The sequence below is a fragment of the Salvelinus alpinus genome, chromosome 20 (assembly GCF_045679555.1).
Source record: "Salvelinus alpinus chromosome 20, SLU_Salpinus.1, whole genome shotgun sequence".
Classification (NCBI taxonomy): Eukaryota; Metazoa; Chordata; class Actinopteri; order Salmoniformes; family Salmonidae; genus Salvelinus; species Salvelinus alpinus.
In genome coordinates, this window is record NC_092105.1 from 21,110,107 (window position 1) to 21,132,029 (window position 21,923).

Genomic DNA, 21,923 nt, shown 5'->3' on the forward strand with positions numbered 1-21,923 from the left:
TCGGAGTCTGTACAGCCAACGGGATTTTCAGTGCATCGCACCGACAGGAATAAACATCTCTCCAGTAAGAAGGGCGGAGGTGTATGTTTCATGATTAATGTCTCATGGTGTAATTGTAACACACAGGAACTCAAGTCCTTTTGTTCACCTGACCTAAAATTCCTCACAAGCAAATGCCAACCGTATTATCTCCCAAGAGAACTCTCCTAGGATATCGTCACAGCCGTGTATATCCCCCCTCAAGCGGATACTAAGACAATCGTCAAGGAACTAAACTGGAAACAATATATCCTGAGGCTGTATTTATTTTAGCTGGGGATTTTAACAAAGCTAATTTGAGAACAAAGCTACCTAAATTCAAATCAACGTATCGATTGCAGTACACGCGTTAATAACACGCTCGACCATTGCTACTCTAACTTCCGCGATGCATACAAGGCCCCGCCCTCCTTTTGGCAAATCCGACCATGACTCCATCTTGTTGCTCCCCTCCTATAGGCAGAAACTAAAACAGGAAGCGCCAGTGCTTAGGTCTATCCAACGCTGGTCTGACCAATCGGATTCCACGCTTCAAGATTGCTTCGATCTCGTGGACTGGGATATGTTCCGGGTAGCCTCAGACAATAACATTGACGTATACGCTGACTCGGTGAGTGAGTTTATAAGGAAGTGTATAGGAGATGTTCTACCCACTGTGACTAATAAAACCTATCCAAACCAGAAACCGTGGATGGATGGCGGCATTCGCGCAAAACTGAAAGCACATACCACCGCATTTAATCATGGCAAGGCGACTGGAAACATGGCCAAATAAAAACAGTGTAGTTATTCCCTCCGCAAGGCAATCAAACAAGCAAAGTGTCAGTATAGAGACAAAGTGGAGTCGCAATTCAACGGCTCAAACACGAGACGTAGGTGGCGGGGTCTACAGACAATCACGGACTACAAAAAGAAAACCAGCCCTGCCCCGGACATCGACGTCTTGCTTCCAGACAAATTAAACAACTTATTTTGTGCGCTTTGAGAACAATACAGTGACACCGACGCAGCCCACTACCAAAGACTGTGGGCTCTCCTTCTCCGTGGCAGACGTGAGTAAAACATTTAAAAGGTTTAACCCTCGCAAGGCTGCCGGCCCAGACGGCATCCCTAGCCGCGTCCTCAGAGCATGCGCAGACCAGCTGACTGGCGTGTTTATGGACATATTCAATCCCTGTTCCCAAGAAAGCTAAGGTAACTAAACTAAATGACTATCACCCTGTAGCACTCACTTCTGTCATCATGAAGTACTTTGAGAGACTAGTCAAGGATCATATCACCTCCACCCTAACCGTCACCCGAGATCCACTCCAATTTGCTTACTGCCCCAATAGGTCCACAGACGATGCAATCAACATCACACTAACCTATCCCATCTGGACAAGAGGAATACCTATGTACCCCGCCCTGTGCAATTGGGTCCTTGACTTCCTGACGGGCCGCCCCCAGGCGGTGAAGGTAGGAAACAACAACTCCACTCCACTGATCCTCAACACTGGAGCCTCACAGGGGTGCGTTCTCAGCTCCCACCTGTACTCCCTGTTCAACCATGACTGCGTGGCCAGGCAAGGGTCCAACTCAATCATCAAGTTAGTAGACGACACTACAGCGGTAGGCTTGATTACCAATAACGACGAGACAGCCTACATTGAGGAGGTAAGGGTGGTCGGAGTGTGGTTTTAGGAAAATAACTTGTCACTCAATGTCAGCAAAACAAAAGAGAATATCGTGGACTTCAGTAAACAGCAGAGGGAGCACCCCTGTATCCACAGACGGGACAGTAGTGGAGAAGGTGGAAAGTTTTAAGTTCCTCGGTGTACATTTCACAGACAAACTGAAATGGTCCACACACACAGACAGTGTGGTGAAGAAGGCGCAACAGCGCCTCTTCAACCTCAGGAGGCTGAAAAAATGTGGCTTGTCACCAAAGAACCGCACTAACTTCTACAGGTGCACAATCGAGAGCATCCTGTCGGGCTGTATCACCGCCTGGTACGGCAACTGCACCGCCCACAACCACAGGGCTCTACAGAGGGTGGTGCGGTCTGCACAACGCATCACCGGGGGCAAACTACCTGCCATCCAAGACACCTACAACACCCAATGTAACAGGAAGGCAAAAAAGATCATCAAGGACAATAACCACCGGAGCCACTGCCTGTTCACCCCACTACCATCCTGAAGGCGAGGTCAGAACAGGTGCATCAAAGCTGGGACAAAGAGATAGAAGCTGTTTTTCAATCTCAAGGCCATCAGATTGTTAAACAGCCACCACTAGCACAGAGAGGCGGCTGCCTACCTACAGACTTGATATCACCTGCGTCCAGCAAAACATTTGGTAGAATTAAAATGTTTTGAACTAGAATAAATGGCCTGGCTACTACCAAACGTTACTGTGGTGGGAAAACTCGCAGCATAATGAAAACACAAGCAACTTGTGCCACGAACCAGCATGGGAAATATGTTGCCATTATTTTTTGCTTCCATCAACAAATCACACAAAGCACTGTTGTCAATCTAACCGCATTTTGCGAAAGGCCTAATGTTGGTTTTTCACTCCATGCATAGACAAAATAATGATGCATGTTTCAGCCTTAAGGTCAATTATCTGCAAATAGCCTAGATATTCAGTTATGCATTGAAAATATCTTTAGATGCAGCATTAATTGTTCATTATAAACTGGTTGGTTCGAGCCTTGAATGCTGATTGGCTGACAGCCGTGGTATATCAGAACGTATACCACGGGTATGACAAAACATATATTTTTTTACTGCTCTAATTACCATGGTAACCAGTTTATAATAGCAATAAGGCACCCTTAGCAGCTAAGGGCTGCATCCAAGCACTCCGCATTGCATCATACGCAAGAACAGCCCTTAGCCGTGGTATATTGGCCATATACCACTCCCCCTCGTGCCTTATTGCTTAAGTATATGGTAGATGTTTGGGTTCTCACTGTTGCTTGTAGGTTTTCTGGTATGAAGGTTGGTCATCATCGGAGTCTTCAGGCTCTTCCTCTACCATGCAGCTCCTGGAAAGGCAGGTGATAATGAATATACTGCCATGGCAACGTCAACACACACAGGTACACACACAAATACATACACTCCGGTAGGCAAGTAGACATGCACACAAACAAAGACCGAGGGGGGCCAAAGGCAGGGGGGGTCACACAACATGTTATAACACTTTATAAACATGTTCATTTCATCTAGGTGGGTTCGGGACACACCTGAATTGGGGGTCGGGGTTCATGTGGCAGAACCACTTCTCTGGGAGCAGTCTGCAATCAATCCCATCTGGCAGCTTCCTCCAGCGCAGGCAGGTGTCACATTGCACCCAGTTCTGGTCCGGGCGCTTCCTATGGGGTAGAGGTACGCAGAGGAACCAGTTAGAGGAGGGATGGCGACACAGAGGAAAGGAGAAAGGAAGATGGAGGAGTGTTTTACTTACATGGTGTCTTCCACTGGTACGGTGCTGTTAGGATCTTCTTTGTCTCTTTTAAAGCGGATCTCTTTCCAGTAGTCCTCCAGCTTAACCCCTAAGTTGTTGATGGTTTTCCTGCACAAAGAAAATAAGAAATAAACAATGACAGTTCACGTAGTGCCGCTTTATCCAGCTAAATTATTAAAAGTACACTATCTTTAAAGTATGTGGGCAGATGGCCGCAATACAGTCCGATTGTTTTGTTTCATTGAATGGAAAACGGTGTTCTTGAAGAGAGCACTCTCCTCTTCACCTATATGCGGTAAGAGTCCTTACCTGTATTTGTCGGTATTGTCAAAATCTTGCTTGTTGTGGGTGGGCTCCAGAAAGTTACACTCGATAACCCCAATGACCCCAAGACCTTGGATGTTGGCCTTAAGGGGTTAGAGGTGGTTATGAGTCAGTGATGGAGGACATGAGACATCCGATTACCACAATGGATGGCAATAATTTTTCTTATGCACAATCCACACACCTCACGCACAAACATACAAATACACTCTTTTACCTTGAGTTGAACGCCCACTCGCTCATAAGGTTTTATGAGGCGGTTCTTGTGGTACATCATGATGCCATATTGGTCTTTGCTCTTGGTGTTGTACCCAAAGGTGATGGGAATACGTCTGTTCTGGTACAGGACTTAAGGCCTCAAACAGGAAGGAGAGAAGATGACATATTCTCTTCCCTTTGTGAAAAATACCATATTGTATCACTGTGTTGAACATGAACATCTAGCTATGGAATGTTCTAACTAATATTAGTTAAACATAGGTAAGTGATTATTATTGCAAACTTATAAAAGTAGTGTCTATGGCAGTGGCTGATGGTATTTCTTGTATGTAGAGTACCCATATTTGCCTATTTCTATTTTCCCTCCAAAAGAAAACAAAATTAGTGTCTCGAGGATGTGACAACACGACGCACGCACAGGAAAACGCAAACACGGGCACACACAGTAAAGCCATCCACAGAGGCTCCTGCGTGGGGTAGGATACCACAAAGTTGGGCTTGTAATAGTCCTTAGCGATGTATGCCAGGCTCTTGGAGATGAGCTCAGTCTTCACTTTCTGCCCTCGAATGACGATCTGCATACGCGGCTTCAGGTACAGAATACTGCAGTATGCCTGAGCACACAAACAGCACATTGAGAGAATACAATAAACAATCAAAATACAACACCAGAAAAATGGGAAATAAAATTTCACACATACAAATGATAACACACAAGTCCAGTGTTTACAAACTCTGTCCTGGGGGCCCCAAGGGTTGCAAATGTTGGTTTTTGCCCAAGCGTTACATAGCTGATTGAAATAATCAACTCATCATCAAGCTTTGATTATTTTAAATCAGCTGTGTAGTGCTAGGCAAAACCGAGTTTGGAAAACACTGCACTAGTCAAAGGATAAAGTATTTGAATCTAGCTAAAGCTACTCTGTTGTGAGAAATGCTGTATGGAATGTCAATATAACATCACAATACTAATACTCACACGTAGCGAGTAGTAACTCTCTGGTTTTGTGAGCAGCTCCGACCGCCTGTATTGCTCACTGGTGCTCTCCAACACATCCAACGGGATTCTGATGTCGTAACTGGATGTTGTGAAATCAAATTCTGTCTGTCCTGTTAATGTCCTGTGGACAAAAATAAACACTTACTGTATAGACTCCTACTCAACCGTTTTACATGCTCCATACCTCAAGAAGGGCCTCTGTGCCGACCCCTAATGGTGGAATTTTAGGTTTTGATTATGTTCAAGGAGAAAACTAAAGTGAAACCTACAATTCCACCAAGGGAGAAATCTGACGGACGAAAGTGGCAATTTCAAAAGAGAAGTAACATTTGAAAGTAAATTCCACGTAGCGAAACTCAATAGTTGAGGGAGAAGGAAAGAGAGGAAAATGTCCTTATACGGACTGTGTAAGAGAGGAATACCCAGGTGTGAGTGTGTGTCTGACCTGCGCAGGCTCCAGATGATGATGCGTGTTCCTGAAGAGCCCATGGAGCAGGTGGAGTTGATGGCTTTGAGCTCTGTGAGCAGCTCGTTCTCCGTCTTAAAGAGAGAGTAATACAGGATGTCCTGCAGACTGGCCTTGTGCTTCTCATTCACACGGAGTGCAGAAGTCAAGGACAACACACACAGGGACAATACAACCGACAGACTATAAAATGACACTGTGTACAAGTACATCTATAGATCACCGTCCCACCTGTCCAAACTGTTTGAAGTTGATGACAGTTTAAGCACTATGACGTGTGTGTGTATGTGCAGTGCGTATGTGTAGTCTCTCTATAAAAGGATATACTGGTTGTGTGCAACGCGTTGGAAGGAGACAATGGGTACGATGATCTGCTCTGCTTTGATCTGTGCCAGGTAGCTCTGTGAGAGCATGCCTACATGCATGGTGTCTCCATCTAGAGACTTGGAGAACACGATGGCGTCTCGTCCCAGGCGCATGGACCCCGACTTGAAACCGTTACCGTAGAGACCAATCGGGTGCTGGCCGTTTATGACTGTCTTGTCACTGTAACCGAAGCTGAGGAGAGAGAAAGATAGAGAAACATGGTGGTTTTCTATGTAAATCAATCAGAAACTTGCATTCTTATAGCACAGCAGACATTAATTTGTTTTTTTTACTTGTCCCTGGTTTGTTCCGGGGACGTCCCTTAGGACGTTTTCAGGACGTTCTCTGAACATTTGTTTTTCCAGTCGTCAAGACGTTACATGATGGTCCCAAGGGAACGTTCTCTGGGAGGACTTCTGTAAATTCCCTGGACGTCACGGAGGAGTCATGACGTTCTCAGGACATTCACCAGTGTCATCAGGATGTCACGTGATGGTCCCGAAGGGGGTGTTCTCTGCAGGACTTTTGTCCAGGCTTTTATCTATCCTGATTCACCCTGCTAAAGTAGTGGTAACGGTTCAGAGAACTGTCCATACCTGAGCATCTTGTGCATCTTTTCATAGTCCAGCCCATTTCCATTGTCCATGAAGATGAGGCAGTCTTGGCCTTTAAACTGGGTCTTATCAATCCAGAACTGCTTGGCATTGACATCTGGATCATAGGCATTATCTGGGGAAAAGACATGGAAATAAAGGATTTGTAAGCATAGAGGAATATGAACAGAATAAATCAGAAATGACATTTTCCCACAAATATTGATTTTTACACTGTTGCTTTACAAATAACAAATCTCTTGCATAGTGTATGCCACTATAGTAGACCACCCAAGCCATTTGCCCAATGCCAACACATTCACGCCAAACCAGCATAGGAGTACAAGCCAAATCACATTGCCATCTGTGTTGCTAATGCTGTGGAAAACTACCACATCATCAGGGTTTTAGACACCCAATATAACATTAAAGCTGTGTAATGTAAAGTGTGATAGATATAATATGTCCTCCTTTGTTGCTTGTGCAACACGGACCATTAGAACAGGCTGGCATTGACAGCTGTCACAGAGGATGCAACCCCAGCCTCTGTTGTAGATGCAACATCCTCAAAACACTACTGGAACATTAGACTAACACAAACATGTGATCTGGTCTCCCTCTTCCATCAACTACCTTCAGAATCACTCCCTCCCTCTATCCCTCCAGCCATCTCCTTTTCAAAATGTTCATCCCTACCGCCATCTTTGTACTACTATCTTCTATTGTCTAGCTCCTCCGCTCTCCATTATTTTGTCTGGAGTAAGCTTGAATCCAAAGGCCTCTCCAAAGCCATACTGGCGGGGTGGGGTTGGCAGTGTGTGTACTGGGTAGATGGGAAACACTAGGCTGATGAGAGATATTGCTATATCCTAAGCCTTTATTGCTCCAGGTACAAAAAGAGAGAAAGAGTGGGATTGGTTAGCAAAATTGAGGGGTATTGAAGGAAATCAAGAGTGTGAGATACTGCAACAGCGAAAGATGGAGAGATTGATGGTGATGGGAGGAAACTGTATCAGAGACATGCACAGAACTGTGATGGACATCTGAGACGGTATCTGGTGACAGGCTGAATACTAAACTGGGTTGGCAGACAAATTGCAGACTGGCAGACTGCACTGCAGCAACAGAGACCTGCCTGAGAAACTGCTCACTGCCTGATAAGCAGGGCTCCAGAAGGCAACAATTTAGTTGACCCTATAACTATCTGTACGAGTTACATTTTTAATTGGTTACACATTCTACCTGGTCACCTCAATCAACATGTCCTATTTTTGGGCCAGATAAAACCTTGACTTGGTTAAACAAAGGCCTCTCTAAACTGCATTATACCCATGACTCCTTTAATGAAATGGTGTGCCCTCCTGCTGTGCCTGTTTCACCGGGGCCACCTGCTGTAATGAGCAAGCCTCGCCCCGTGTGCCCTGAGAAATGCATTCTGATTGTATAACATTTCAAAATGTAATTGCAGAGAAAAAACAACCTTGGAAGCAACTACTGTTGTCCATGTTAAAGAGAGGGACACGGGTATAGGTATAATTTGTTTTCTCATCTTTCTGTAGGTATTATTTGTATTTCTCAACTCTCAATGTTGAGCTCAAAGCACACAGTTATACAATCAAGATATTCTGAATATGGGGCATGTGAAATGCACATATACCATGGCAAGTGCACTAGGCCTCACTGGAGATGAGTAGGTCGTAGGACTATTACAAAACTAAGTACGTTTTTAGCACATTAAATGTACTGTTTGATTAACATGGCTACTAGCAGTAGGTGTTATATTTAGAGTTAACAATCTAGCTAATGTGTTTACAGTTTCCACTTCCTCAGGTGGTGAATGAGCACCAATTGAATTAGGCCTATATCTATATGTAATATTAGTGTATAAAGATAACGGAAAAATAATTATATTGAACAAAAAAAAACAAAAAATTCTGTAGCCCTATTTTGACAGTAAAAAAATGCATGACAATCACTGGATTAGGTTGCATGTCAAAATATCTTGAATCGTGCATTCCTGCTTAGACATGTTAGATGAAACAACGTCTTTATTGAAAACGATCCCAGTAGTCTACTACACACTTCTTAATAAAGCAATGTGAATGACCTTACAATCCCTTCACAAGATGATCACTCCTATTATTTCTATTGCGTGACAAATTTCATTGGATGGTGCGACCAAATCATGGGCTGGTACTATCAACTGTAAAACAGTTAGTGGCACCAATACCACCAGGTTAAAACGTTACCCTGGAGCCCAGTGACCGGGATTAATCATCATGGAGGCTGTGCGTGCGTGTGGAAAAAGACCACCCTAGGGGCAGGACTGCTGTGGGATAGGCTATAGGCCTAGCCCGCAGGATAAAGACCCTTATCCAGACACACTACTGCCGGCTAATTGTCAGAAACTATGGTAATATGGTTCAGAAATTTTTATAAAGTCTAATCACAATGACGTCATTCGAAAGCAAATCAAGGAGATGCGAAGAGAAGTGAGGAAGACGAGCCGAGGAGGGAAGGGGATTAGGTTATATTCCCAATCATTCTAGGGTATCAGAGGCATTACGGAGTGTTTGCATTCCCTCTTTTTCTGACGCTCTCAGGTAGTTAATGTGACAGAGCAGCCTAGCAGAGGGATTATTTCTCAGGAAGGGTAAAATGTTATTTTATGCAAAATCTATGGCTGCCAACTTGAAGAGTGGAGAAAGGTAGAGAGGAGGGGCAAGACAGGGGATTACACGGATTTAGAGTGATAGTCTGAGCTTCCATTAGGTTATATTCCCACTCATTGTAGGGTTCAGAGAGCTTTAGCATTCTCTGTCCATCTTGAGTAGTTTATGTGCGATAGCAGCCAAGAGCAATAACTTTTTATAGTAGTCTGGAGAACGGTAGTAGAAAGGTAGAGGCAAAGTGAGTATAGGAGGGGAGGACATGGCAGGGGAAAGAAAATGGCATATTCCTTAGTGTGATTTGAATTGAGAGTGATACTCACTGAACATCAATTAGGTTATATTCCCAAGCATTGTAGGTTTCAGAGATCTTAAGGTCTTCAGTGTGTAGTCATACAGCATAGGTTTCATGTAGCATACATCAAAAAGTTATATTCCATGTTATGAAAATTCCATAATGTTTCCAAAGTCGCAGGTAATTACTGGTACATTTTGAAAGTTACTGAGAATATTCCCTCCCTTTGCAACCCTACTCTGGAAAACAGACATCCCCAGGGACAGGACCGCTGTGGGTCCGTCTATAGGACTATCACTTTAAATCTGTTTCAAGTTTGTTTTGATCACACGGACTGGGATATGTTCTGGGTAACCTGTGAGAATAATATTGACGAATACATGGATACGGTGACTGAGTTTAACAGGAAATGAATAGGAGATGTTGTACCCATAGTGACTATTAAAACCTGCCCAAACCCAAAACCGTGGATAGATGGCAGCATTTGTGCAAAAATGAAAGCGCAAACCACCGAATTTAAAAATTGCAAGGCGACTGGGAATATGGCCGAATACAAACAGTGTAGTTATTCCCTCCGTAATGCAAACAAACATGTAAAATGTAAGTAAAGACAAAGTGGAGTCGCAATTCAACGGCTCAGACACGAGACGTATGTGGCAGGGTCTACAGACAATCATCGGACTACAAAGGGAAAACTAGCCATGTCGTGGACACCGACGTCTTGCACCCAGACAAGCTAAACACCCTTTTCGCCCGCTTTGAGGATAACACAGTGCCACCAACGCGACCAGCTACCAAGGACTGTGGGCTCTCCTTCTCCGTGGCCGATGTAAGACATTTAAGTGTGTTAAACCTAGGAAGGCTGCCGGCACCAGACAGCATCTCTAGCCGCGTTCTCAGTGCATGCGCAGACAAGCTGGCCAGAGTGTTATCAGACATATTCAATCTCTCCCTATCCCAGTCTGCTGTCCCCACATGCTTTAAGATATCCACCATTGCTTTTTTGGGTACAGGAACACTGGTAACTGAACTAAATGACTATCGCCCTGTAGCACTCACTTCTGTCATAATGAAGTCAAGGATCATATCACCTTTACCTTACACCCTAGACCCACTTCAATTTGCTTACCGCCCCAATAGATCCACAGATGATGCAATCCCCATCGCACTGCACACTGCCCTATCCCATCTGGACAAGAGGATGTAAGAATGCTATAGCTCAGCATTCAACACCATAGTACCCGCCAAGCTCATCATTAAGCTCGGGGCCCTGGGTCTGAACCCTGCCCTGTGCAACTGGGTATGGACACAGGGGCCTCACAAGGGTGCGTGCTCAGCCCCCTCATGTACTCCCTGTTCACCCGTGACTGCGTGGCCACGCACACCTCCAACTCAATCATCAAGTTTGCAGTCGACAACAGTAGTAGGCCTAATTACCAACAATGATGAGACAGCCTACAGGGAGGAGGGTGAGGGCCCTGGGAGTGTGGTGCCAGGAAAATACCCTCTCACTCAACGTCAACAAAAGAAGCTGATCATGGACTTCAGGAAACAACAGGAGGGAGCACCACCCTATCCACATCAACAGGACCGCAATGGAGAAGGTGGAAAGTAGAGGTCGACCGATTAAACGGAATGGCCGATTAATTAGGGCCGATTTCAAGTTTTCATAACAATCGGAAATCTGTATTTTTGGACACCGATTTGGCCAGTTTTTTTTTTTACACCTTTATTTAATCTTTATTTAACTAGGCAAGTCAGTTAAAGAACACATTCTTATTTTTAATGACGGCCTAGGAACGGTGGGTTAACTGCCTCGTTCAGGGGCAGAACAATAGATTTTTACCTTGTCAGCTCGGGGGATTCAATCTTGCAACCTTACAGTTAACTAGTCCAACGCTCTAACCACCTGATTACATTGCACTCCACGAGAGGCCTGCCGGTTACGCGAATGCAGTAGAAGCCAAGGTAAGTTGGTAGCTAGCATTAAACTTATCTTATAAAAAACAATCAATCAATCAATCATAATCACTAGTTAACTACACATGGTTGATGATATTACTAGCTATTCTAGCGTGTCCTGCGTTGCATATAATCGATGCGGTGCGTATCGTTGCTCCAATGTGTACCTAACCATAAACATCAATGCCTTTCTTAAAATCAATTCACAGAAGTATATATTTTTAAACCTGGATATTCAGCTAAAAGAAATCCAGGTTAGCAGGCAATATTAACCAGGTGAAATTGTGTCATTTCTCTTGCGTTCATTGCACGCAGAGTCAGGGTATATGCAACAGTTTGGGCCGCCTAATTTGCCAGAATTGTACGTAATTATGACAAAACATTGAAGGTTGTGCAATGTAACAGGAATATTTAGACTTATGGATGCCACCTGTTAGATAAAATACAGAACGGTTCCGTATTTCACTGAAAGAATAAACGTCGAGATGATAGTTTCCGGATTCGACCATATTAATGACCTAAGGCTCGTATTTCTGTGTGTTATTATGTTATAACTAAGTATGATTTGATAGAGCAGTCTGACTGAGCGGTGGTAGGCAGCAGCAGACTCGTAAGCATTCATTCAAACAGCACTTTCGTGCGTTTTGCCAGCAGCTCTTTGTTGTGCTTCAAGCATTGCGCTGTTTATGACTTCAAGCCTATCAACTCCCGAGATTAGGCTGGTGTAACCGATGTGAAATGGCTAGCTAGTTAACGGGGTGCGTGCTAATAGCGTTTCAAACTTCACTCGCTCTGAGACTTGGAGTGGTTGTTCCCCTTGCTCTGCATGGGTAACGCTGCTTCGAGGGTGGCTGTTGTCGATGTGTTCCTGGTTCGAGCCCAGGTAGGAGCGAGGAGAGGGACGGAAGCTATACTGTTACACTGGCAATACTAAAGTGCCTATAAGAACATCCAATAGTCAAAGGTTAATGAAATACAAATGGTATAGAGAGAAATAATCCTATAATTCCTATAATAAGTACAACCTAAAACTTCTTACCTGGGAATATTGAAGACTCATGTTAAAAGGAACCACCAGCTTTCATATGTTCTCATGTTCTGAGCAAGGAACTTAAACGTTAGCTTTCTTACATGGCACATATTGCACTTTTACTTTCTTCCCCAACACTTTGTTTTTGCATTATTTAAACTAAATTGAACATGTTTCATTATTTATTTGAGGCTAAATTGATTTTATTGATATTATATTAAGTTAAAATAAGTGTTCATTCAGTATTGTTGTAATTGTCATTATTACAAATACACGTGTTTTATTTTATTTTTATTTTTATTAAATCGGCCGATTAATTGTTATCGGCTTTTTTTGAACCACCAATAATTGGTATCGGCATTGAAAAATCATAATTGGTCGACCTCTAGTGTAAAGTTCTTCGGCGTACACATCACGGACAAAATTAAATGATCCACCCACACAGACAGTGTGGTAAAGAAGGTGCAACAGCACCTTCTCAAGCTCAGGAAGCTGAAGAAATGTGGCTTGGCACCTTAAACAATCACCAACTCCTACAGATGCACAATTGAGAGCATCCTATCGAGCTGTATCACCGCCTGGTACGGCAACTGCTCCGCCCACAACCGCAGGGCTCTCCAGAGGGTGGTGAAGTCTGCCCAACGCATAACCGGGGGCAAACTTCCTGCCCCTCAGAACACCTACAGCACCCGATGTCACAGGAAGGCCAAAAAGATCATCAAGGACAACGACCACCCGAGCCACTGCCTGTTCACCCCACTATTATCCAGAAGGTGAGGTCAGTACAGGTGCATCAAAGCTGGGACAGACTGGAAAAACAGCTTCTATCTCAAGGCCATCGGACTGTTAAATAGCCATCACAAGCACCTTAGAGGCTGCTGCCCTACATACGTAGACTTGAATTCACTGGCCACTTTAATAATGTTTACATATTTTGCATTACTCATCTCATACGTATATACTGTATTCTATTGAATTCTATTCGACTGTCTCTTAGTCTATGCTGCTCCGACAATGCTCATCCAAATATTTGTATATTCTTCATTCCTTTACTTTAGATTTGTGTATATTGTTGTGAAATTGTTAGCTATTACTTGTTAGTCACTGCACTGTTGGAGCTAGAAACACAAGCAATTCGCTACACCCGCAATAACATCTGCTAAATGTGTATGTGACCAATACAATTTGATTTATAGGTCTACCCCAAGGGGAAAAAGAAGACCCATCCATTAACACTGTGGGTATGGGAAAAGAATCCCATCCAAAAATGAGACGCTCAGCAGGATAAAATAGGTCACAAAATGAGTGCCGAACATTGCCTCGGAGTAGCCATTTTAACACCATGGTGCTCAGTGATTGGATAGTAATGATTTAATGATTCACAGTTGGACACAGCGATTGGACAAATATGACAGGTGACACACCGGGTAACTTGGCGACTGGACAGTAGGACTGATGATGACTCACCTATTAATTCAGCGATCGCGCTGAAGGGCCAGGTGTGGCTGGTGGAGTTTGTGTGGAGGAACTTGGGACAGAGCTGTTAAGGGAGGAGTAGAGTTAGCCTACGTTGATGACATTAAATGTATAAAATGTTGTATATTACCACCTCCTTCAGGAAGCATTATGTTAGGGCTACTCCATTCTCAAATGACTGACAACCCTTGATGTCCTGACTGACTAACCTACATGTGTCCATCCCCACATCATGTGAGTTTAAAGTGTGAAAAGCACACCCAAAACTCACTGCCTTTACTCATCTCACACAAACCTCTCTCCATCTTAATACCCCCCCCCCCTCCTCCTATCCCCCCCATCTTCAACCTCCCCCTCCTGTCAAACACACACACGCCTGTAGATTCAGAAGCTTCCCCAAGCACAGCCCAGGGCACATGGAGAGGATAGTCTTAAATTAGATGAGATGCATGTCTGGGCCAATGTAGTCATTCTTGGCTATATGGTGATGAAGTTAAGCTATACATCTCGCACTTCTGACCTGTGCAAGGATTAAAATGGACACTATTTGGATACCCATTTGGATACCCATTTTAATGGCATAGGATAGCTTGGATGCAGCAACAGCAACCATACTGTGACCGAGGAGGGAATCACTGGGGTATATATTATAGCTATGAACTGGAGACAGCGTCCAAGATGGCCGACCGTTGTTTTCAACGTAATCTACTCACGTTCGCATACGCTGTTTCGTGGTGGTTGCCATCTGCTTTACAACGCCGTGAAAACACGCCCGTTAGGCAATCTGGCGCTTTGATTTGAACACAATTCAATCTCCCGGATTTCCGAATCTCAGGACGCAACTCGTTTTTGACAATAGTGGATGAGCGCCATTGGGCTACTCGGTGTGTGACACTGAAAAATATTGCACGTCACCACAACAACACCGCATGACATTAGATGAGGAGAAACGCCTCTACAAAGTATCTATTTTCCCCAAGTTCAGAAATAGTTCTGTATTTATCTAGCAAACGACAACATAGAAATATCCAGCTCGGCTGGTCAAAAGATGTTCCATTTTGCATGGGGACTGGGGCTTATCAATATCGCACGCGCTAACGGCAATCAACATTCCCAAAGGATATTGGCTAGCTAGCTAACGTTAGCTAGCTCCAAAACACACATTACATTATGCGATCGAACCAACAAGACTATCACCATACGTCTAAGTTTACTGCACACCAATTTACTTCTAAATACAAATTCCAACAGATTACAGATACTGTAAAATATCATAATATGCTTACCGCACTTAGAGGCACTCCTCTCTGTACTTGCGACGCCATCTTCTCCGAAATGCAGAAGGGGCGTGGTCAGCATGCACAAGTCCAGCGCGAGGGCACCGCCCAACTGGACATAACCCCGCCCATAACATGCTGTTGGTGTGTTAAGAATAACTTAATGTATCTGTTTAATCACGAACCAATTTATATAAATTTAAAAGAAAGACACTGGCATCTTAGTACGGCTAACACCTAACTCTCGAAGTCCTCCTGACTTCAGAGTCTGGAATGGTTCACTGACGTTGTCGGCACAATGCGTCGATAATGAAGGAGGCTGTGCTATTACTGGTTGGCTCTCCACTGTGTCTTTCTCAGTCAAAGACCCACACGAGACAGCCCCAAGCCCCACCCTTGCATTACAACTGTTGGATTTCAAATATTTGTTTGTATTGTTATGTTTTATTGCATTACAGGAACATGGTACAAAACAATATACAAATATCACACATAACAGAAAAGTAAATAAACAAAACCAGAGAGACACAATAAAAGTATATTAAAGACAAGTTACATTTGGACAAATACTGTAGACACTTATTTGATCATTTGGTATTTATATATTTTAAATTAAATTGTATTGGTCACATACACATGTTTAGCAGATGTTGCTGCGGGTGTGGTGAAATGCTTGTTATATAATATTGTAAATCAATCAGAAAAATATTAAAACTTATTTTCTTACCATAATCATTTTTTACCATCTTTTTCTCCCCTATTTCGATCTTGTCTCATCGCTGCAACTCCCCAACCGGCTCGGGAGGCGAAGGTTGAGTCATGCGTCCTCCGAAACATGACCCGCCAGCCCACACTAAGGATCGGACCCTTTTTTTCAATTTTCGCCTAAAATGACATACCCAAATCTAACTGCCTGTAGCTCAGGCATTGAAGCAAGGATATGCATATTCTTGATACCATTTGAAAGGAAACACTTTGAAGTTTGTGGAAATGTGAAATGAATGTAGGAGAATATAACACATTAGATCTGGTAAAAGAAAATACAAAGAAAAAAAGAAATAACATGTGTATTGTTTTTTGTACCGTCATCTTTGAAATGCAAGAGAAAAGCCCTGTGCACTCTACTCAAAGAATAGCACGGTATTCCTTCACTGTAATAGCTACTGTACATTGGACAGTGCAGTTAGATTAAGAAGAATTTAAGCTTTCTGACAAAATCAGATATGTCTATGTCCTGGGAAATGTTCTTCTTACTTACAACCTCATGCTAATCGCATTAGCCTACGTTAGCTCAACCGTCCCGTGGGGTACACACCGATCCTGAAGAAAACACCCGCCCGCTTAACCTGGAAGCTAGCCGCACCGAGGTTAGCCTGCAGGCGCCCGACCCGCCACAAAGAGTCACTAGAGCGCAATGAGCCCCCGGCCAAACCCTCCCCTAACACAGACGACGCTGAGCCAATTGTGCGCCGCTCTATGAGACTCCTGATCACGGCCGGTTGTGATACAGCCCGGGATCGAACCAGGGTCTGTAGTGATGCTGCACCCATGAACTTCATGTTATGGATGAAAAATTCTCCCAATAAAATGAACAAATTCACAATGTATTGGCATGTATGTAAAATAAAAAATAACATGAAATTTGATAATGCTTACAGGTTTACCCATCTTATCACTAATATATATTTTCATATCTGTCCAAAATATTTCACTATGCAAGTAATCACAAAATAAATACTCTATAGTCTAATTTTCCTATTTACAAAAGCTACATTCATTTTCTACATTAATTACATATTTAGAAATCCGACTATTACAAGGATAACATCTGTGAAGGATCTTGTTAGAGACGTATCTTACTTTATTAGTTATCAAATATTTATGTGAATTAGTCTACCAATTCACATCAAATGAAGATGCCTATTTGGATTTTCAAATCCAAACTATGAGTATGGTTGTATGCATTTCTTAGCCGCTCTAAATGCTTAGTTACACTGTTTCTTCAGATAACAGTTTGCAGTATCCCTTTACACTTGTGTGTGTGTGTAAGGTGTTATGCTGATGAATGAGGACCCAAAAGCGACGTAATAGTAACAGAGTCTTTATTCCAGTATTAAACAAATAATGATTCTCCTGGATATAATCAATGGTAATCCAAAACAGGAAACTGAAATCCTCTCGTCAATAGAGAGGAACGCCTGGAGACGCGACCACAGACTGCAGGTCGCTTCGGGAAGGCACTGGCCGTAGCTGACATTGACACCTGCTCACACGCAGCATCTGAAGAAGGCAAAGAACACGACAGGGCGAAACAAGGACACAGGTACAGCAAACATCAAACAAGAATCCGACAAGGACAGGAGCGGAAAACAGAGGGAGAAATAGGGACTCTAATCAGAGGGCAAAATAGGGGACAGGTGTGAAAGAGTAAATGAGGTCGTAGGGAGAATGAGAAACAGCTGGGAGCATGAACGGAACGATAGAGAGAGAGAAAGAGAAAGAACCTAATAAGACCAGCAGAGGGAAGCACAGGGACAAGACATGATCAAAGACAAAACATGACATAAGGTAGTAGTGTGGAATTGTTAGGTTAGATTACTGTTGGTTATTACTGCATTGTCGGAACTAGAAGCACAAGCATTTCGCTACACTCGCATTAACATCTGCTAACCATGTGTATGTGACTAATAAAATTTGATTTGATTTGATTTTGAGTATCAACATTTCCAAACAAATAAAAACAAGGGGAAGGGAGAATCTGTAGACACCCAGAGAAAAAAGAACACACTCTTTGCCAGAATTCAGCCAGCCTTCGCAAGACCATACCAAATCCAAATCCAGTTGAAGTCGGAAGTTTATATACACTTAGGTTGGAGTCATTAACCCTCCCGTGGTCCTCGGGGTTAGAGTGACCCAGGCCCTGTGTTTGGAGGGCTCCCCCTCTGTGCTCTGTGCTGGGGTCAGCGTGACCCAGCCAACCACTAGCGAGGTGTATGTTATTGTGTGTACTGTGTATACTGTGTGTGTAGAGAGTCTGTGAGTGGCGAGGTTGTGTGCGGCTCCCCCTCTGTGCTCGGGGTCAGAGTGACCCAGCCAGCCACTAGGGAGGTGTATATATTGTGTGTACTGTGTGAGGTGGGGGCTCCCCCGCTGTGCTCGGGGTCAGAGTGACCCAGCCAGCCACTAGCCAGGTGTATGTTATTGTGTGTACTGTGTGAGGTGGGCGCTCCCCCGCTGTGCTCTGGGTCAGACTGACCCAGCCAGGGCTACACACGTCCAGACATGCCCCGCTGTGTGTGCAAGAGGACAGCCCAGTGGTGCACAGGTGAAATGCACACACGGCTACACACGCCCAGCGGCGCAACAGGGGTGCAACAGGGGCGAACACGCGCCTCGTCGATTCACGTCGTCTCCCGTGTAAGCTGGCCATAGAGAGGATACTAATATTGTCAGCGGCACACAAAGTCATCGTTACCCCCGTGCCGCGTGCTCTCCCTCGCCGCTGATCAGTGGACCCAAGCCACCATGGCCGTGCGTTTCACCGGCAGCGCAGGTCCTAGAACAGATCTTCTCCAGCGTCGACCAAGAAGACTACTCCGATTCCGAGGAGGAGGAGGAAGAGGTTTCGGAAGACGAAGACGCGGAGGAATGCAATCCCGAGCGCGAGGCCGACCAGGCGTCTTCGCGCTCTTCGGAGGAAGACCCGGAGGAAGCCCCCGAGGACCAACACGAGGACCAACACGAGGAAGAGATGGCCTCTGCTCGAGCCCAAAGGGAGACGTTGCTGTCAAAAAACGGCAAAATCAAATGGTCCCCCGTGGCCTATGGCCGCCACAGGGCCTGTGCGATCTGTCACGCCTGGCCGGACAAGACTCCGGGCCCCACGGCCTATGCCGTGACTCACACCCGCGACATCGCGTCCACCTTCCACCTGTTCGTCACACCGGCGATAGAAAGGATAATTCTGGAAATGACAAATATGCATGGGGCGAGAAAATACGGCGACGGCTGGCGAGACATGGACACCACCGACCTGCGCGCCTACGTAGGGCTGCTGATCCTAGCGGGCGTCTACAGGGCCCAAGGCGAGGCCGCGGCCAGCCTGTGGGACTCGGAGAGCGGCAGGACCGTGTTCCTGAGCCACCATGCTGCTCAAGGTCTTTCACAAGTACTCGAGGCTGCTGCGATTCGACGATCGCCAGTCGAGACCCGTGAGGCTTGCCACGGACAAACTTGCAGCCATACGAGAGGTCTGGGAGGCGCGGCTGCCGGCCCTCTACAACCCGGGGTCTGACGTGACAGTGGACGTGCAACTGGTCCCGTTCAGAGGTACTGTGTGTGCGTGTGTATAGAGAGAGCTAGTATATGTATAACGTAGCACTCATTGTCCCCCATGAGCCGGTAATGACGCCAATCTCTTCTCTCCTTGCCAAAGGCCGCTGTCCTTTCCGTCAGTACATTCCCAGCAAGCCGGCGAAATACGGCATCAAGTCGTGGGTGGCCTGTGACGCCAAGTCCAGCTACGCTTGGAAGATGCAATGCAGCCAGCGGAGGCCCCGAGAAGAACCAGGGGATGCGCGTCGTCCTCGATCTGACAACGGGACTGAGCGGTCGCAATGTCACGTGTGACAATTTCTTCACCTCCTACGAACTGGAACAGCGGCTCCTCGAGAGGAACCTCACCATGGTGGGCACGGTGAGAAAGAACAAGGCCGAGCTCCCGCCGGCGCTGCTCAAGGGCAGACAGGCCCCGTCCTCCAGGTTTGCCTTCACGCCCACCGCTACTCTAGTGTCCTACCTGGCAAAGAAAAATAAGAACGTGCTACTTCTGAGCACGCTGCACACAGAAGCCCAAGTCAGCGATCGCCGCGACAGGAAGCTTGCCGTCATCCAAGACTACAACTGCAACAAGGGCGGCGTGGATAACCTAGACAAGGTGGTCGGCATGTACAGCTGCAGACGGATGACTGCCCGCTGGCCCCTGGTCGTCTTCCACAACATCCTCGATGTGTCCTCCTACAACGCCTTTGTCATATGGCGAGAGATCAAGCCTGACTGGATGCCTCGGAAGCGCAACAAGAGGAGGGTGTTCCTGGAGCAGCTGGGAAAGGCACTTGTGAAGCCGCTGATCCAAAGAAGGCAGCATCTCCCCCACACCGAAGCGGCGTCAGCACTTGTCAAAGTCCTACAGAGTACTACGGCTGCTCGTCAACAGCATGGGGCAAGTAAGAGGAAGAGGTGTCAGCTCTGCCCACCGAAGAAGGACTCCAAGAAACACACGGTGTGCTGCAGGTGTTAGAAATACATCTGCAAAGGCTGTTCACACGCATACTGTCACACTTGCACCCATTGGGCCTTTAGCCAAGACGGGACAGGGTGACCCGGAGGACGCGGGGTCTAGACACGATACGAGGACGACGGGAGGGTTAAAACTCGTTTTTCAACCACTCCACAATTTTTTTTTTAACAAACTATAGTTTGGCAAGTCGGTTAGGACATCTACTTTGTGCATGACACAAGTCATTTTTCCAACAATTGTTTACAGATTATTTCACTTATAATTCACTGTATCATAATTTCAGTGGGTCAGAAGTTTACATACACTAAGTTGACTGTGCCTTTAAACAGCTTGGAAAATTCCAGAAAATTATGTCATGGCTTTAGAAGCTTCTGATAGGCTAATTGACATCATTTGAGTCAATTGGAGGTGTACCTGTGGATGTATTTCAAGGCCTACCATCACACTCAGTGCCTCTTTGCTTGACATCATGGGAAAATCAAAAGAAATCAGCCAAGACATCAGAAAAAACAATTGTAGACCTCCACAAGTCTGCTTCATCCTTGGGAGCAATTTCCAAACGCCTGACGGTACCACGTTCATCTGTACAAACAATAGTACACAAGTATAAAAACCATGGGACCACGCAGCCGTCATACGCTCAGGAAGGAGATGCGTTCTGTCGCCTAGAGATGAACGTACTTTGGTGCGAAAAGTGCAAATCAATCCCAGAACAACAGCAAAGGACCTTGTGAAGATGCTGGAGGAAACAGATACAAAAGTATCTATATCCACAGTAAAACGAGTTCTATATCAACATTACCTGAAAGGCCGCTCAGCAAGGAAGAAGCCAACACTCCAAAACAACCATGAAAAAAGCCAGACTACGGATTGCAACTGCACATGGGGACAAAGATCGTACTTTTTGGAGAAATGTCCTCTGGTCTGATGAAACAATAATATAACTGTTTGGCCATAATTACCATCATTATGTTTGGAGGAGAAAGGGGGATGCTTGCAAGGCGAAGAACACCATCCCAACTGTGAAGCACGGGGGTGGCAGCATCATGTTGTGGGGGAGCTTTGCTGCAGGAGGGACTGGTGCACTTCACAAAATAGATAGCATCATGAAGAGGGAAATTATGTGGATATATTGAAGCAACATCTCAAGACATCAGTCAGGAAGTTAAAGCTTGGTCGCAAATGGGTATTCCAAATGGACAATGACCCCAAGCATACTCCAAAGTTGTGGCAAAATGGCATAAGGACAACAAAGTCAAGGTATTGGAGTGGCCATCAAAGTCCTGACCTCAATCCTATAGAAAATGTGTGGGCAGAACTGAAAAAGCGTGTGTGAGCAAGGAGGCCTACAAACCTGACTACGTTACACCAGCTCTGTCAGGAGGAATTGGCCAAAATTCACCCAACTTATTGTGGGAAGCTTGTGGAAGGCTAGCCGAAACATATGACCCAAG

At 45.1% G+C, this 21,923-nt stretch overlaps 1 protein-coding gene and 1 pseudogene across 1 annotated transcript in view; one reads left to right on the forward strand and one right to left on the reverse strand.

Annotated features, from left to right (window-relative positions):
- Positions 1–15,315, reverse strand: part of LOC139546462 (MORC family CW-type zinc finger protein 3-like) — a 28,431-nt gene extending 13,116 nt beyond the window's left edge. Inside the window, exons 1-12 of the mRNA XM_071354863.1 lie at positions 15,180–15,315; positions 13,885–13,957; positions 6,465–6,597; positions 5,828–6,060; positions 5,482–5,638; positions 5,016–5,157; positions 4,522–4,650; positions 4,035–4,154; positions 3,803–3,900; positions 3,494–3,601; positions 3,273–3,401; positions 2,997–3,071 (exon numbers count right to left, since the gene is read on the reverse strand). Of these exons, the coding sequence (XP_071210964.1) occupies positions 2,997–3,071; positions 3,273–3,401; positions 3,494–3,601; positions 3,803–3,900; positions 4,035–4,154; positions 4,522–4,650; positions 5,016–5,157; positions 5,482–5,638; positions 5,828–6,060; positions 6,465–6,597; positions 13,885–13,957; positions 15,180–15,218 (1,436 nt within the window). The 5' untranslated portion in view covers positions 15,219–15,315. The remainder of the gene's footprint in view (positions 1–2,996; positions 3,072–3,272; positions 3,402–3,493; positions 3,602–3,802; positions 3,901–4,034; positions 4,155–4,521; positions 4,651–5,015; positions 5,158–5,481; positions 5,639–5,827; positions 6,061–6,464; positions 6,598–13,884; positions 13,958–15,179) is intronic.
- On the forward strand, positions 15,229–20,550 carry LOC139547083 (piggyBac transposable element-derived protein 4-like; annotated as a pseudogene).
- Positions 20,551–21,923: the final 1,373 nt, after the last annotated feature.